The sequence below is a fragment of the Chenopodium album genome, chromosome 21 (assembly GCF_948465745.1).
Source record: "Chenopodium album chromosome 21, dcCheAlbu1.1, whole genome shotgun sequence".
Taxonomy (NCBI): domain Eukaryota; kingdom Viridiplantae; phylum Streptophyta; class Magnoliopsida; order Caryophyllales; family Amaranthaceae; genus Chenopodium; species Chenopodium album.
The window spans coordinates 10,390,308-10,408,826 of NC_137854.1; the positions used below are offsets into that span (position 1 = coordinate 10,390,308).

The 18,519-nt window shown below is 34.9% G+C and overlaps 1 protein-coding gene across 1 annotated transcript; it reads left to right on the top strand.

Annotated features, from left to right (window-relative positions):
* On the top strand, positions 1-18,185 carry LOC145601657 (serine/threonine-protein kinase 1-like). The gene is made up of 18 exons (XM_081657706.1): positions 1-898; positions 1,363-1,451; positions 1,556-1,663; positions 1,802-1,909; positions 2,177-2,267; positions 4,811-4,863; positions 6,202-6,264; positions 8,019-8,063; positions 8,650-8,685; positions 9,777-9,832; positions 12,235-12,316; positions 13,034-13,162; positions 13,409-13,559; positions 15,292-15,406; positions 15,897-16,113; positions 17,196-17,393; positions 17,510-17,598; positions 17,765-18,185. The coding sequence occupies exons 1-18, from the start codon at positions 100-102 to the stop codon at positions 17,862-17,864; spliced, it is 2,529 nt and encodes an 842-aa protein (XP_081513832.1). The 5' UTR covers positions 1-99; the 3' UTR covers positions 17,865-18,185.
* The last annotated feature ends 334 nt before the right edge of the window (positions 18,186-18,519 follow it).

The following is an 18,519-nucleotide window of genomic DNA, read 5'->3' on the forward strand; positions in this document are numbered from 1 at the left end:
TGATCACAAAGAGTAGCTGGTGGGGCCCTTTCAAATAAAAAAAAATAACCGATACACTCAGCTGATCTGCTCTCCCCCCCTTGTGTTACCTGTAAATCCATGGAATTTTCCCCTGGACGTGGTCGGAAACCTCCAACACCATCAATTCCGGCGAAATCCTCCGACACCACTTTCTCCACCTTCGTCGTCCACAACACCACCGACGACGAAATGGACGACGACTCTCTCCCTCCTCTTCTCAAGCGTCTTCCCAAGGACTTCGGCGGCGCCGGCTCCTTCGATTTCGACGCCGAAACTTCCGACGACATTTCCGGCACTTTCATCGTCAAGCCCGATCAACATCACTCCGAAGCTCCGCATTCTGTCAGAAAATCACGCAATCCGACATTTATGTCTCCTTCCAAACCTAAATTTGTTCCTAGAACAGTCGAATTGGATGATGATGATGAAGAAGATGATGAGGATGAAGGTGATTTTGGTACTTTTGTGGTGAAGAAAGGGAGAAATGATGATTATGATGATGATGAGGAGGAGGATGATGATGAGGAGGAGGATGGTGAGGAGGAGGATGAGGAGGAGGAAGAGTTCGGGACATTCGTGGTGCGAAAGACGGGGAAAAAGAAGAAGGAGAAGGAGAGTGAGGATGTTTCCGGGACTGTAGTGAGGAAGAGTGGTGGTGGAGGTGGTTCGGCGATGAGTAGGGCGGTTGCGAGTATGCAGGCAGCAGGGGAGTTAGGGTTTGGTGGGAGGAGTAAGCGAGGCGGTGGCGGTTCGAGTCAATCGGATGATGTTGCTGGACAAATGAGACAGTTGCAGAGTAAAATGTCATCGAGTTCGATTCCGGATTGTATTGCTAGGGAAGATCCTAGCACAAAGTATGAGTTGCTTCATGAATTAGGTGAATTCTTTAACTTTAGGTATTCAGTATTTGTTATTGATGATTATGTTTTAGTTTTGAGAACTTAGGAGATGTTGATCATATGTTAGAAAGGGAGAGTAAACTATTTGGATTGAACTTGGTTCGATTTGTTCAAACATGTGAGTGAACTTTGTAAATGATGAATGCAGTAATACATGAATATTGATTTTTGATTTGATGATTGATTAGTTTGAGTATGTTTATCAGAAGCTTTGGTGAATTGATGATAGATATAGTTGACATTATGATATGTAGATATATCTATGAAAATTATGTTAAAAAGCTATAGAATGCATTTGTAATAGAAGTTAAGAAAGATGGAATTAAGATGGAACCATCGCTGGGTACTTTGCGACAGTAGCTGAGCTTTTGTGTATTTGGAATGATTACGAATTAATAGTATGTTGGATTTATTGGTGTTTATTATGTCTTTGTGAAATCAGGGAAAGGTTCCTATGGTGCAGTTTATAAAGCTAGAGATTTAAAGACTTCAGAGTTAGTTGCAATTAAAGTTATATCATTGAGTGAAGGGGTATGTTTCCTTGTTTTTTTTTTATAATTCATTTTATTTGTTTATATTGAGATTCAGTTTATTTTGTGCTTTTGTTTTTCATTGTCCTTGTCTTTGGTGTGTAGGAGGAAGGTTATGAGGAGATTCGTGGTGAGATTGAAATGTTACAGCAGTGTAGTCATCCTAATGTTGTCCGTTACCTTGGTAGCTACCAAGGAGAAGAGTATCTTTGGGTAGGTTTTGATTTCGATTTCGATTGGTAATAACCAATAACTTTTGAATTGTATCTAATTATCTATGAACTCCCTTTTTTCGAGTTGCATATGTAGATATATATATCTGTGATTGTTGATATCGTCATCTTGTGGCAGATAGTGATGGAGTACTGCGGGGGTGGAAGTGTTGCTGACTTGATGAATGTTACTGAAGAGCCTCTAGATGAAAATCAAATTGCTTACACTTGTAGGGAGGCATTGAAGGTATTATGACATCAAAATTGGCGTGACTTTCTATTTGAAGGCTCTGTGCAAGATTTGGACTAGTGGGCATATAATTTATAGCTGAAGGCTTTGGAAAGAAGCTTAGTGGATTTTAAGAACTGTGTTATCTATTAGTGTCGTATGATCATTTCCAAGGAACTAAATGACATAACGAAAGATAATTTCAGCATTTCTAGACTTTCATATATTCTTTTGTGAACTCTATTGTTTGCGTATTGACTAAGGTTATTGCCTCATTGGTTGTAGGGTTTAGCTTATTTGCATTCAATCTTCAAGGTTCACCGAGATATTAAGGGTGGTAATATACTATTGACAGAACAAGGAGAAGTGAAGTTGGGTATAAACCTTTCCTTTCACTTAATTGTCTATTTCTTTTGTACCACCACGTTAAATGACTGCCTAGCATCCTCTGTAGCTTGCTGGCTTGATCTCTTTCCTTTTGCTCTGTTTCTTCCCTTTCTTTTCATTATTCTGTCACAAACTAGCTACTAAGCTGATACAACTATAGCAATATCTCAATGCCTCTATATGAACTCCCGGTCTTGGTCAGGGTGGGTTGGGGTTATAATTATATGCAACCTTACCTAGAAAAATAAGAGATTGTTTCCAGCTTTTCTTTAGGTTTCAGGCTGACATATTTCTGTATAATTTGGCAATTGGTCTGAAACACATACTGGAGCTATATTAGTTGGCTATAATTCATTTACTTATTGTTTGGCTCACCTATTTTTACCTTTAAGCTGCATTATTTGGATGATTCACGATTCTTTATTTTTCATATATGTTTGTTTTAACTACCTGCTGATTTGGCAGTTCTGCCAGTTTAGTTATTGTGGAGCCTTCCTCTTTTGGATGGAAAAAAAAATTGGGTGCTCATCTAGAATTAATTGATACAACTAGTGAGTAGCCCGGGCGTTTCCCCGAGTTGCTACTATTGTAGACGTGCAATCGATAAATTTTTTTAAAAGACTTTTAAAACTTGTATAATAATTATTATTGTCAAACTAAAATTGAGTTTTTTTTTTTTTAGTATATTTTATTTTAATTGAATCTTGTGGTTTGCACTTATATTTTTTTTTACATATTAAATGGCTTAGATGGTGAAATGGTTATTTTTGTTGTAAGAGATTGAGGGTTCGATCCCCCTTATCTTTATGTTTTTATATTCAATAATGTTGATTGCTTGGGTGATGTGGCACTGTTTGAGGGATGATGTGGCATCATGAGACATTGGAAAGATGACGTGGCGCAACAAAAAAGGGACTGCGTGGCACACCGACGTTCTTAGGAACGCCTTTTAATATATAGTATAGATAGATGTGGAAGCTTTGTTTCTTTTTACTCTGCTGCTTGCCCCTTCCTAAATCTTGCTTTAAGACCACACCTCTCAGCATTCTTTTTTTTTTTTGAACTTAAGGCTTAAGGTTTTATATTGCTATTTATATTTGATCTTTTGGTGATTCATTTCGAATTACCCGAACTATGCACAAGTTTTACCTGCAGTGTTTCTGCTGAGAAGAAGTCTTATTTCTTGTCCGCATAGCCTTGATAAGTGATGAATGCATCTTATGGTTATACAATGTTAGTAAATATTGAAGTTAGTTGAAATGCCTCACAAACATTTTACGAAGGAACATAATCTAGAATGTTTTAATGTAATATCTTGATATAACCTTGCTTCACTGTCCATTTCATCTTGTTGCCTCAATGAAGAGTAACTACTACATTTACCGATCCACCTCACCCCCTCCCCCCCCCCACCCCCCCCCCCCCCACCCCCCCACCCCCCCACCCCCGTTTTTTTTTTCCAACCCCTTCTAAGTAAAGGAATTGAACAGAAACAAATTGCTAGCTAGCTTACTTTTATTCTTCATATGGCATGTCGCATACCATGTTTCCGTCAGGCACTTAACTTGTATATAACTTTGTACGTGGTTTAGAATTTTGTATTTTGTGCCCCTTGAAGGGGCATGGCTGCAAAGTGGCAAGATAGGTACTTGTGATCTTGAGGGTGGGAGGGTGGGGGGTAGTCTGGTAGGAAACATGAGATGCTTGGCCCCAATTTGCTACTGAACCTTGTTAGGATTCACCCGAAAGCCTTGTTTTTGCTAAAGATATGCAGGAACCATTTGTTTCCATCACTTTTCCTAGTAGAATATGTTTTGACTAAAGCTCCCTGTGATCTTATCATAAAGGTCACCATCCTTCTCCCCTGACTCTTTAATCAATTTCTATCAACTGAATTGTTACCGGAAATGCCGGGGAATAAGATTTTCTGTCAAACACAAGCCTATGCAATTAAAGTCCTGCCACCAGCTTGTTAGGTTAAAAATAAGGCAACCACGAAAGATTTCTGGATTTATTAACGTGCTTAGAGAGTATATGCTGGAAATAAGGCATGCCCCAAATTCCCTGCTATTTAGCTATAGGAATTTATACCTGTATGTACTTAGCAGATTTTTGATGTGAATGATTTTGAAATCCTTGAAATCTTATCAGTCTGATTTAATATGTAATGAAGCAAAGTGGCCAAGGTTTAGGCTTGAAGTCCTCTCTTTTACTTTTAGGCAAGAGCTTCTTATTCAAACTTGGAATTAATTGTTCTCAGATTTACTCTCTGCTCCTTGTTCTGCTGTGACTCAAGGTTGGGACCATTGTGGACCAAGAAGAAAGTAGACTTTATTGATCCCTAAACCATATATGTGGTTCTCTGTTCCCATGATCCCATCACTTGTACATAGTATACATTTTCATGGCTTATGCATGACCTAAGAATATAGGCTGGTGTTTTCTACTATTGAATGAAATTACTTTTATGTTGATAAAGATACCTGACCTTTATGAATTTATTAGCTAATGTGTTCTCTTTATCTTGTGTAGGTGATTTTGGTGTTGCAGCACAGCTGACAAGAACCATGTCCAAGCGCAATACGGTATATCTTACATTTTTTTTCATGTCTTTAATTTCTTCCTTTTTTTATTCAACATTAATGTTTCAACTGGAGATATACGAGGAATCAAATCAAATGTAATAAAATGAGGATCTTTTCAAATTTCAAGAGGATAGGGGGTTCCAGGTTCCACATAAGCATTGCATGTCACGGCAAATGAATTAGATTAAGAAAATAATAACTTTTTTTTAATAAAAAGCTTTATGAAAAATGAAAAACAGATTTGATTTTTGTTAATCGGCCTGAGATAATTAAGTTAAATAAATTGATCACCCGTATAGTTATGGATAGACAATTCAAAATTCACTATTTTGTAATTGCTTGAAAATTAGAGTACTTAAGATCCATAGAAGTTTATAAGAATATACTTAGTAGATTCTTTCATCCCCTTAAAATGAGGACTTATAAATTATTACACGATATGTTTTGATCAGTTTATGGGTGGGGATTTCATTGTTTCTGAATACAATTATCATAATTTCTCTTTACAACATTATAAAATTTAAGTTTTATGAAATGACCCCCTTCTATAATCTCTTTATTTTTTTCACCCTGTTCATTGCATGGTTTTGAAAACTAGTGTGATTTTATAAAATAACTCCTCTATGATGATCTCTTTGTACGTATTGATTTTTTGGATGATTAGTTCTAATTTAAATTGTATGGTACAGAACAATCACCTAGGTATATGAAAAAGTCACTCTGGTTTTCGTTTTTACATTTTTGACGTGGGTGGCTGAGTTATGTATGAACAATCTCTTTATTTTGGCTGTTTATCTTATTTGTAATGTCATGATTCTTTTTAGTGCGATCCATTCAGGCCACCTATCTGAGCTTTATGCATTTATTGGTATCTCTTTTGTCTATTGTGGAATTGGAGGATTTTTCTTCCAATTAATATATCTTGGGTTAAAAATGAGGTCTGTCATTTTCATTTGTCCTTGAATTGATGAACCAAGATGCTTAACAATGTGGTAGGGACGAATTTTCCATGCTATTAATATTTGTCATCTGAGATTAGATACCTTTATTGTTGCGATTTCTGGGCCTTTGCTCAAGTTAAGCAAATGATACTTGAAAAGTCTGATTTAATGATGGAATATGTTAGCTTTTATCCTAACAAAAGCAAATTGATTTAATTTTAGTGATTTATACTACAATGCCATCATCAGTGTGATTAACGCCATGCCCTCATGTTTGATACAGTCTTTGATTCTAATTATTTCTTTGTTATGGATCTCATATGCTGATGTGTGTCTGTTCTCCTTTTTTTTTTTTTTTCCTCTCTCTCTCTCTCTCTCTCTCTCTCTCTCTCTCCAGTTCATTGGTACTCCACATTGGATGGCTCCAGAAGTTATTCAAGAAAGTCGATATGATGGAAAGGTACTTAAGATGTGTTCTTCAGATTTAGTTCCTTTATCGCTTTACGTTTATACTGCTACTTCTGTCTTATTAATTCACTATTGTTATGGCCATTCATTCCGTTTAACTCAAAATCACATATAGTTTGTTGAATTTCTCCTCTCCATTTCTAAACTTTTCAGAAAATGTTTTTTATTTGCTTAAAGTCTATATACTATGTATTGCAGCTGTCTTCAATAATATCAAGTTCATACCTCATCCTGGATCTGCTCTCTATTATCCTATAATTATCCATTCATGTTTTGTTTTGTCATTTCCCTAGGATGTTTTTTGTTTAGTTTTAATTTTGATTTAGAAAGCTTTTGTGTTGAATTATAAGTATAATTCCTTATATGCAATTCATGCTGTCATTGAGATACAAGAGGTTTTTTTTTCGTTGAGAATTGTTAGTTCTCACTTTCATATTACCTGAGTTTGTTATCCTTACTAATGGGCTGTATACTTTTATTGCAGCAACCTTGGTACAGTTTTTTATGTAGTCTCTTAGAAAGTGTGACATGTATTGTGTTGTTATAGTTCTTAAGATACATGAGTTATGAATTACCAAAGTTTGTGAAAAATTTGATGGCTTCTACTTTGTCAAATGCTATGTACACATTATTTTCACCTTTTTTTTTCGATTGAATGATTTACAAGCACCCCCTCCCCCCCTCATTCTCCCTCTTCCGATCTCCCCCCCCCCCCCCCCCCCCTCTTCCAATTTTAAGTAATAACCTGAATCGGATTGCTCAGGCACTTATGAAAAACTACCGAAAGAAAAGTTTTGCTCAATTTAACTCTTAGATATCATGTTCTAGACAAAAAGGCTCCTCGCAAACCAAGAAATTTCTTAAGCCCCCTCGATTCATGATCTTATGATCTTGATTTTAAATAGAAATTCCTGCTAAGGATTTCGTTATCTAGAAACTAACTCACTATGAGAGTATCATAAGAATAGAAGATGAAAAGGATGTTGGAATATGATAGAATGCTTTATACTGAAAGCACAAAGGGACTTAGAATTTAGAAATATATTCATCCCTTAGAATTCATGGAACCAGTTGAGACAGGCTAGAACCTTAGGCTTTTATGTATTTATTTATTTATTTTTTGTTAAAAACAATCTTACCTACAAATGTAGAAAAGACTAGTGCTCAAAATGAAGCACATGGCTGCACTCAAATGGAAAATCTTGGAAGTACAATATCAGTCTGATGTTCAGCTTTGTAGCTTTTTTTTTGTGGAGGATAGCCTTGAAAAAATTATCTGTGGGTCTTTGTGGAATTTTAATTAATTAATCTCATTGCTTGTGTCTTAGAGCTTAATGGGTCATATGTTTGTTTTATGGATCGAATGAAAAGTTTATGTCTGATTTGTTTGGTTTTTTTTTTGTTATCCAAAAAAAAAAAAAAAAAAAATTCTCTGCTGTCGCTGATTTTTTTTGTTCTACCATCTTTATTATTGCTTTAGTTTTCAAATTTAGTTAATTTACTATAATCTTATTGTCACTTTTCTGTTAAATTGGGATAACTGTTATTGCAATTTATTTGTGAGCAAAGGGCCAAGCAGTATGTTGATATTGATAAACTGAAATAGATAAGCTTTAAGGCAATTAGTATAGATCTACAATTTTGCAAGGTGTAATTTTTCTAAGTTCTGTATTGTATCCTTTGCAGTCAATATATATGCAAAAGGGGTTGAAATTAACATATTTATTTTACTCTCTGGCTTCTTAGGTGGATGTCTGGGCTCTTGGAGTGTCTGCTATCGAGATGGCAGAGGTAACATCCTTTGTCTCTGACAATTGTATCTCCTAAGGAGAAAATTAACACTCTGGTCCAAAATATGTTGTTTTAGCCATTTTCGTACATTATAAGAAAGATTCAATTTGATTAAATTGCATTGGCTTACACAGTCGCATTCAAAATTATATTGAAATTGTTATGTAAATGATATTGTGTGATGCATAGATATTGATTGTCATGTTGTAGTAGATTTGAATACCAGATCTTGAAAAATGAAAATGTTGCTGGTTTTTTTTTTTTTTTTTTTTTAAAAAAAAATTAAGCCAGAGGCAGTAATTTCCGCGTGGGCCGTGGGTGGGTGGGGGGGGGGGAAATAGGGAGAAGTGGCAGCTTCGTATAATTAGAATAAAGAGAATAAACAGTTGCTACATCACTATCTTATATTCACACGTGTGATTCTGCCATCACTATCTAATATTTTTTGAAATGCATAGCAGATTGGCGGACAAAAGTTGAACAGTACTTGTATTAAGCTTGAGAAACACCCTGTGTTCTATTATGATAACCTGCACTATATGGAATTATCAATTTACACACACTCAATTATTTGTTTTTGTTTCAGGGGCTTCCTCCTAGGTCATCGGTGCATCCAATGCGGGTTAGTGCAATCACTAGTTCCTCTGTGTTTTTTTTTTTTTTTGTGTGTGTGTGTGTGTGTGTGTGTGTGTGTGTGTGTGTTTCTGCATTTGCTTCATTTATGTGTTTTTTTTTTGTGTTTTTTTTTTTTTTTTTTTTTTGGTAAAACCTTTTTAGTTATAGCATTATATGGGGCTGTTGCATATTACGCTTTCAAGATCTGACCTATAATGTTGCTTAGTAACCCCCAATTATATGTTTTTGCTGTCATGTGTATATAGAGTATTATGTTATAATTTAGTTTTAAAATTTGATACTAATGTGGAATTGGAAATTAAAACAATGGAACACCAGTTAATAGACGTTTTGTTTCTATCAAAAGCTTTATAGCAATAGCACATGGTGGAATGGCTAGATAAGGAAATTTTCTGTCTCCCTTTGGTCCAAGCAAAGGATATATCTGAATCCAGCATTTTGGTTGATGGAAATATCATTTCTGTCGCATTGAAATTAGATTAGGTACTACTCATCTTTTCAAGTTAGCTGTGGAGTGTGGACTATGGAATCGCATTATTCTATACATAGCTTTTTATGTAGTAGTTTGATGAATGTACTTATATATTGCCCTGTTGAGCAGTTTCACATCTATATTGTAATAAATATGTTTTTACACCACAGCACTCCAAAATATCAATACTTACTTACTTTGCATTGTTTTTATTTTTATTATTTATTTATTTATTTATTTTTAATTTTTAAAAAAGCCAATAACATCCTCACCTAACTTTCTTCTTTTTTTTAAAAATAAAAAACCCTACCTTTTATATCCCGTGCATTAGTACGGGTACATTCTAGTGTATATATAATGTAGTTGTTTGAAGAGTTTACATATCTTTTGCAAGAAACTTTAAGTGCTACCCTTCTAAGAAGGGAGAGAAGATTATGGATACATTGGTCAACAACTGTCAAAAGCTTCCAACTTGTCTAGTTCCTAAGTTTATTATTTGTGTACAGCAGTTATCATCAGAACTTCCCACCCTTGGGTGCCTAAATTTGCTATATATGTATTGTAACTTTCTATTATTCTCTAATTTTTCCTCTTTGCTCTTGTAGGTTCTGTTCATGATATCTATTGAACCAGCTCCAATGCTCGAGGACAAAGAAAAATGGTATCATATTATTTTTCTGTAGCCTTCTGTTTACCCTTTTTTGTTTTTGGACTTGTCATATATATAGCAGATGCATGACGAATTAACATCATCTCTATGACTATATTTTTTCTTAATTATAAATATGTAAAGGTAGTCAAAATAGTATATGTGAACAGTGCTAAAGTCAAAGTGTTGCTAAAAAAACAAAAAAAATACGGAGAAGTATTTTCCAAACTACCCAAAGACTATCTTCTTTATTACAAAAGTAAGTTTCTTTGAAGGGGCAACCATTTTAGAGTCAGGTAGGGCTTTACAATCAACAATTCCTATACTCGATGTCTGGGAAACTGGGTATGGGATTATCATACCCCTGAGGAGGGTTTCAGCCATATATATATATATATCCACGATTTCACAGTACCTCCCATGTTATTATCAGTCAATTCTGTCCCCTGTCATCAATTGTGACTGACAGACAATTTAGTTACAGGCTACTGTTTTGAAGGTGGAGGCCACACACTTTAGCATCCATATAAATGTTTCTGCATGATATGAGGATGATGTTGAATTTTGTCGATTCATACAGCTCTTCAGCTTGGGGATGACTATTCTATGGCTTCTTCTTCCGGCTAGTGAAGATTATCAGTTTAGTATTCAAATTGATAATCTGTTTTATGCTAATTGTTTAAGCAGAGAGAGTGGCAGAAATAGCATCATGGCAGAAGAGGGCGCCTATGAGGAACAAATTAGATCAGGAAATAGAATTGGAATCCGTGGAATGTACGAGGAAAAGGGATACTAGACAAAAGTGGAAGATCTAATTTTTTTAATGCAAAGTATGGGTTTGACTTTTATTACATTAAACATATAATATTAGGTACTACCTCTGTTAACTATTATGTGCAATAAAGGGGTATTATTTGTGAGACATAAAATATTCCTTTGTTGCACATAATAATTAACGGAGGTAGTATAAGTTTTTGGGTCTGAAATATCTTAAGCATATAAGAGATTTTGAAGTATTTGAACCATGTTCTTTTATAGTATTTTAGTTGCTACTCCCTTCGTTCTTTTAAAGTGTTACACTTATCAAATACGGTCGTTTTTTTTTTTAAGTGTTACACTTCCTTTTATGGTAAAAAAAAACTACATTTTAATACTATATTTCTTTCCTCTCATGTCCCCACCCAAACCCACAAATATTTTTTTTTTCTTTCCTCTCTCGTCAATTACTTTTCAATAAACTATTAACTCCACTATTCTTTCTTTTACAATTCTTTTAATACTCCTACTACCCCACTTAACTCTTATTATATTTAAGTTAATTAAATTGCCTAAAACTATGTGCCGGTCAAAGTGTAACAGCTAAAAAAAGGGGGGGGGGGGGTGGATCACTTAGATGCAGGCCCCTTGGCAGTTTTTGGAAACCTTTTTCCCACTGAAACTATTTTCTAGTGATTCGAATTTTCGTTACAATTTTTACTTCACTTTTTTCCTTTTACATTGCGGTAATAATGTAAAAGGAAGAGAATGTAACATACGAAGTATGAAGATATAAACCAACACTTTGCATTAATAAGAGAATGTAAAACACATTCTTTTGAAGATCTTTAATATTTTGTTACTCTTTTTGTTTGAGAGGTCTGGTTCTTTAGCATATTGTTGTGACAAATATTCAAAATTTATAATTTTCGACTCTTGAACGCGGGATATTAGGGTGCATGTATCTAGCTATATACTTTGGAATATGAGATACTAGTCATATATGCAACCATCGCTTGTGTATTTACAAGATTGATCTTGTATACCCTTTGACAAGAACAAAGATAGTATAGTATTACCTCTGTCCCTTTTTGTTTGTCCCATTTGACTTTTTGCATCAACTTTAAATGCACACATGTGCGCAATATTGTCTTCAACCACACTATCTAATTTTTTTCATACTTAATAAATTTTGTATTTACTCATCGAGATGAATTTAACAAGATTTTACATGAATATGTTTTTCCTATGTATATCAATGAATACTCATAGTGAAAGTTTCTCTTTTCCAATGAAATATTCTAGATGGGAAAAAAGAAAAAGGAACAAAGGTAGTATAAAGTAGCAAAATCTTTTTGGAAGGAAATAATCATATTCATTTCCTGTATGAAGTTGTGAGTTTGTTGAGATTTGATAATGATTACATTAATAAGATCGATTTTGTGAGTTGGCATACTGATAATCGTTTCCATAGCCTATTAATTTAATTGTTGTTCAATTGTAAGATAGCAACTTCAAAATTTGGATATTGAGTCCCTAACGGCTGGCTTTTATAACAGGGATGATATAAGAATAGTTTAGTGTGTAGACAACAATAATTGGACTGTTACATATTGTTAACTTTATAATATCTGACATAAATTTTTAACTTTTCATAGGTCTCTTATATTTCATGACTTCGTAGCTAAATGTCTAACCAAGGATCCACGTCTGCGTCCGACTGCACCTGAAATGTTGAAGGTATTTAACTATTTAAGTATGTGCTGGCTGAAAGCAGCCAGAAATGTGGATGGTGTCTTATTTTCTCGTTTAACTTCTTTCCCTTTCTTCCGCCTGGTGCCTGCATATGATTTTGTTATTTTTTTTCCCATCATTAAAACAACTAGTGTAAGCCTCTCATTTCAATTTCAGTATTTATTCACGTCTGGCTTTTGATCAGGTGTACACTTTTTTTTTTTTTTTTTTTTTTTTTTATTATTATTTTTTTTTAATTTGAAATTATTTGTAGCACAAACACCATAGCCTATTATGAACACAAAGTGTCAATTTGGGTCCTTAAATCTTCATGAATGACGCTCAAGATCTTACCTGTGTCATTATTGACATTTTCGTAATGTTTAAATGATTTTTTTTTTTTTTTTGAGAGACTTCATATATTTTTCCTTACTTTTTAAAATTTTATGTAAAATGATTATTTAATGAAAGAGACTAAAATGATTGTTGTCAATGTATTTTTTTTTAATTTAAATTTTAAAAATTTTGTTTTATGCTTTACTTTTTATTCACATATAAGATATAACCCGTGATGGGTAATCCGTAATCAATATTCATAAAATTCGTTGATAGATGCAAAAGAGGATAGATGTTTGGCTAGAAAAGTTGTTAGGTTATTGCAGGGCTAGCCTACAAGTCTTTTGGGTGACTTATATCTTTGTTGCCTCCCTTTACCAAACGCAGCATAAATTCATTGATAAGTGCAAAGGAGGAGCATTTGCAATGTTACCAAAGATTGAGAAGGCTAGAAAAGTCAGGGAATCTATGGTACTTCAAGCTCAAAGTCTTACCGACGGAACCTTGTTGGCAGGGGTATGTGCATAGAACTCATTTGTTTCGTGTAGTTTTGTCTGTCTTTGATCTGATGAAGATCCTTTGTATCATTCCATATTTGTTTTGCCACGTATCTTTTCTGTGTATAAGATTCATCCATTAATAAATTAAATGGTCCTATTTTGTATTGACGATGTTTCAAAATCAAGAGAAATAGGCACACATTTTTTTGGAAGATAAAGTTGCACATACTCATCCCTAATTTTTTATTTTGCAAAATTGCAGCAGGTGGAGGTGCCAAAAGTAAATCAGGATTTTGGTGACACTGTTCCATCAAAACCTATCAATGTTGCGCTGACAAATAAAAATGAGATACCCAAGGTTCCAGGCTCAGCAAAGCAGCAGGCTTTACAGGATGCGGAGCTGATTGGAGAAGGTACTCTGTTACGTCATGGCTTGATCTCTGGTTTATTTTTCCTTCTGAGTATAACATTAATATTTCACTCTTATGATCCTCTATATACTTCATTCTTTTATTATTGCAACAATTGGAATTTAACACTATTCACATAAATATCTTATTATTATTTTTATGCAAGTATAAAATTATAATTTGGGGTCTTTTTAGATTGGCCTCAATGTAAACTTTCAAATTATGGATATTTTACTCCCTTTGTCCCCAAATTAAATTCCCATTTGGCTTTTGCACAACTTTTTAGGAAGGTGAATTAAATAAGATATTAATGGGGTTTGGTTGATTAAAGATATATATTAAACACAAGATAGTGGGCTTTGGTTGATTGAAAGTGAGTATAAATTGACAAAGGTGAAATGAGGCTTTTTTTACGACAAGAGTTTTTGGTGAAATGAGACTTTTTATTTGAGTACAGAGGGAGTATAATTTTTACACACACATAACTGAAGATATTATTGGCTAAAGTAATGGTTTAAGATGCATGAAACACCAGTTGTTAACATTAAAAGAACAGAGGAGGTAATGAAAGTTTCGAACTGTTTTTCACTAATTGGTAAGCTTCCATCATATCTTGCTATGTGGTACAGGTTTCCTGTCACTAATAAAGTGATTTGGTTGGTTTCCCTGTATCATAGATTATACTGGATATAAGGGAACAGGGATGTTGTGAAGCCGATTAGTCCCCATGCAGGAAGCTGTACTTGTTGTCTACTCGTCTAGTATCAACTTAACATTTTGACTTTTGAGCACTGAGGTAGCTCTACTTGTTGAAAATAAGACTTCCTACGTATTATAACTCTCCAAAAAAGGATTTTTTTTTTTTAAATTTTATTTATTTATTTATTTTTATTTTTTTTGTGTGTGTGTGTGTTGGGGGGGGGGGGGGGGGACCCTCATTGGTAACCCTATGTAATTGCACTTTTTTTTAGTAAACGAAAAAAATAGGTATTATCTCGGGTAACCCTTTGCTATCGACTAATAGCATTGGTGATGGTGGCATAAATGAAGGTTAAAACGTGAAAATATTATTTCGTATAAGTTACAATGGTTAACATTGTACGGTTAATCCTCTTTATCCCTTTTCTCTTTCCTCTATTTCCAACTCACCATCACTCACTCTCCCTCTGCTGCTGCACCAAATCCCAGCATCTTCACGGCCCATAAAACCTCCTGTTTTTCTCGCCTACTGTGAACACGACCATTGGTCCACCGCTTCAAACCCCCCTGTCTAGAACACTCGTCTTCCACCACCACGCTTACCACATCCCCTTCCCTCACCTAATCTTTCGTATTCCCTCTCACAACTCTTTCTCCCCCTTAAGTGAAATGCTGCAATCACCTCCCTCCCTATTATCCAGACTCACCTATCACGATGCTTCCTTTCCTGCTGACCATTGACAACCCCTTGCTGTCTCCTAACCAAACACAGCTCTACTTTCTCTCTCCTGTTCGTGCCTCTATTTGTCCTCCCTGCACCACCAATACTAATGTTTGGTCTTTGTTGCTGTTGAAACCCACACAAATGATATCATAAGGGCACTGAAGCCCCTTTGGTGCAAGCCTTGTGTTCTGAAATAACACTTGATGTAATTACCTGTGATTGCTGTCTTTCAGTTTAACTGGTCCTTTAGAAGTTTCAGCTGTGGATTGTGATGGTTTGGCAAACAACATATGTGGTCTTTTCTCTGTGCAGGTGATTTTGGGACTTTTGTAGTCCATGGTGGGGATGAAGAGAAGACATCATCATTTTATGGCAGTCCTGAAGTTTCCTCACTGAGTGTTAAATCAGATATCATAATTGATCAAAGGTATTTGTTTTTTGTCAAGCAAATTGATACTTTTCTTGTGCCATGGTATCTGTTGGAAAGAAAATTTTTCAAAATCATGTTTATGGGTTGAGCCATGTCTTAAAAAGAGAACCGATTATGTTAAATCATCTTGGTAATTAGCAACGTTAAGTGCCTGATCTGCACTTTATTCTCTTTTAACCCTTTTGAAAAATTAAAATGTCTCGTGAGAAACTGGTGTTTTTCGCTTAGTATTAAAACATGGTTCAAATTTTGGAATCAGTCTAAATTTTTCGTCAGGATTAATTATTACCATCATCTGTACGAGAAAATGAGAAATAAACTCGAACTCCATTTTTTACTTGCTTTTGCTTAAATTTCGTGCACTAATAATCTCCTGAGCATTAGAAGTATGGCTTTGTTCAGTTATTCACCTTTTGTGAAAGTTAACTTTAGTTGTTTTTATGCTTCATGTAGTTTTGGAGGTTATTTGTTGTAATATTTTTTTCAGGGGGGATAAAGCATTTGCCAGTGCTGCCACAAATATACATGAGAAAGAATTGCTTGTTGCTAGTGGAGTCAATCGAGAATCCATTGCATCAACCGTTCCTTCACAGAACCGTATGGCAAGCAAAACATGTCAGACAAAGGTTGGTGGCAGTGGTGGTTTGGGTGATCAATCTAGTAGTGAAACCGTCAGTCGAAAAACATTTTCAGCGCAAGACAAGGTTATTTTTTTATTTTGGCTTTCGTCTTGATGTGATGCATTACGATGATACTTTTTCAGGTGTACAATTTCTTGTTCTTTGATCTAGTGTAGGTTCTTAACAAGTTAACATGAATGATGTGCTCAAAGCTTTTCTATTTGCTCTGCAAATTCTCATTTGAGCTGATTTTGTGATTATCTTGTTGTGTAATAAGTACTTTGACCCTGGATTATTTTGTGTCCAAGTAAATTAGCTACAGGTTGTCATCTTCTAGCTCCCACGGCTTATGCTTAAAGTGAAGTTGTTGCAAATTGTTCATTTTACTTGTTTGAACTATCTATGCACATTAGTAAGCTCACAGTAGAGGCAAGTTATTCTGTTAACTTTTTTTTTTTTTTTTTTTTTTTTTTGAAGACAGTTATTCTGTTAACTTGAACTAAAGTTCACAGAAATTTCGGAGGGGAATGGTTATGTTTCGTAGTATCTTAGGGATGAAAAAGTAAAAGTTGCTTGAGATTGATCATTACAAATCTTATGCCAAAATTGTCTATTGCTTTTGTCTTACAGTTTACACCCTTTTTTTTTTTCATTTGCTTTTGTACCTGTTAACATTGCTGAAGTGCCTCAAACAAAGATATTACAGATTTTGAAGGGTTATTTAACATAAGTTGGTCCATGAGAACGGATACTTGGCCCCTTATTGACAATCTTTCATTTTGTTACCAAATATATATGTATATGTAGTTCACTATAAGAATATACCTTGAATCTGTTTGCCCCAACAAACTGATGGTATCTGTTATTTTGGATTATGATTTTTCTGTTTGGGCCTATTTATAAAACATGTTCCGTATTTGTATCGGAGTAGTATATAAGATCCCTAGGTGATCTAGCCTAAATCTATGATCTAGTTCCTCAATATCAATTAAAATTACCTGCTTGCTTTGGAAGTACTTACACATTTTTTAAGTTAACTTACACATTGTTAGTGAACCACAGCAATGTTGTTTAAATTAATCTTTTTTTGGAATGTTTTTTTAAAATTAATCTTTGTTATGGATATGTTATAGCATTCACTTATCTGGATTGCATTGTCGTTGTAGCTTTGGTCAATATATGCAGCTGGAAATACGGTGCCTATTCCTTTCCTGAGGGCAACTGATATATCACCTATTGCACTCTTATCTGATAATGTATTTGGGGGGAAGCAAAAAGAAAATAGTGGGATGGTGGCTGCGGAAGCATTGCAAGAACTTTTTGCTGGGGATGCTCAATCTAAAAAGAGGCGGGGACAAAATGAGGTTTCATTGCTTAGTCTGTTTTTATGATTAGGGTTATGTGGTTTATTTTCCTTTAGGTAAAGTTTGTTTTTAACTCTTCTTTTCCCTTCCTTTTGCCCCTCTCTTTCCATAAGCAGCCGATGGCCCTTCCGCCAAGCGTTTATCAAAGACTTACCTCAAGTCCCACACTTATGAATCTGGCTCAAGCTCTGGCTTATCACAAAATGTAAGTTACTATTTGTTTGTTAGTCACTTCTTTGATATGCCATATACAAAGCCTTTTGCTTTCTGTGATATGTTGATTGTCATACTAGAATGGTCTCTAAAAACAGTCTTTGTTTCAGTGAATGAAATCGTGAAATGTTTCGTTTGGATTGTCTAATTTGAAACAGGTGCTATGAAGAGATGCCACTTCAAGATCTGCAAGTAGCACAAGAACAACAGACTATTCAAAATCTAAGTGATACCCTGAGAACCATTCTGCGCTTGTAGGCTAGTAGCTCAAAATGATTCCTTCGTTGTTGTCTCTCTTTCTTTTGCCTCAACTCTCTCTGCTTCTATTCTGTGCATCATTTTGTATTTATGATGCCTTTTTCAAATAAGAAACTGTAATGCCAGTAAGTCCCGGAGGTGGTTCTGTTCTCGAACTGCTGATGAACAGGCTCTGGCTTGTATTTTTAGTGCAGAAATAATCAAATTTATTTCTGAACACAAACATGTAGATATAAAACTTTTGTTTACAGAAGAAGCAGATGCAGCTGATGAAAGCCTGGATTTATGTTCTTTGTTGCGTCTTTGTTTTTTGGTTATTGCTGGTTTTGTGTATGGCACTATGGCAGCATGAAATTTTTGCGAATCCTGGTTGAGAACATCAAAATGTACATTTGTCTTTATTGCTTGAGTTTGATTTTTCACAAAAAAAATTACTTTTGTCATGGAAGTGTTTAGTGATACTGGAGAGTATTTTGGCTGGAGAAATTCCGAGTTTCTCAACCAATCTGTTTCTAAAGGGGGTATATTAGTTTGTTTGCACACTCTGCTGGGGATACAAACTGTCTTTACTTGTCTTGGAAGACGTTAACCGGGCGTTATCTCTCTCCACAACAATGGAGCTTGAATTTTTCAGTGGAGGTCGAGGAAATCAATG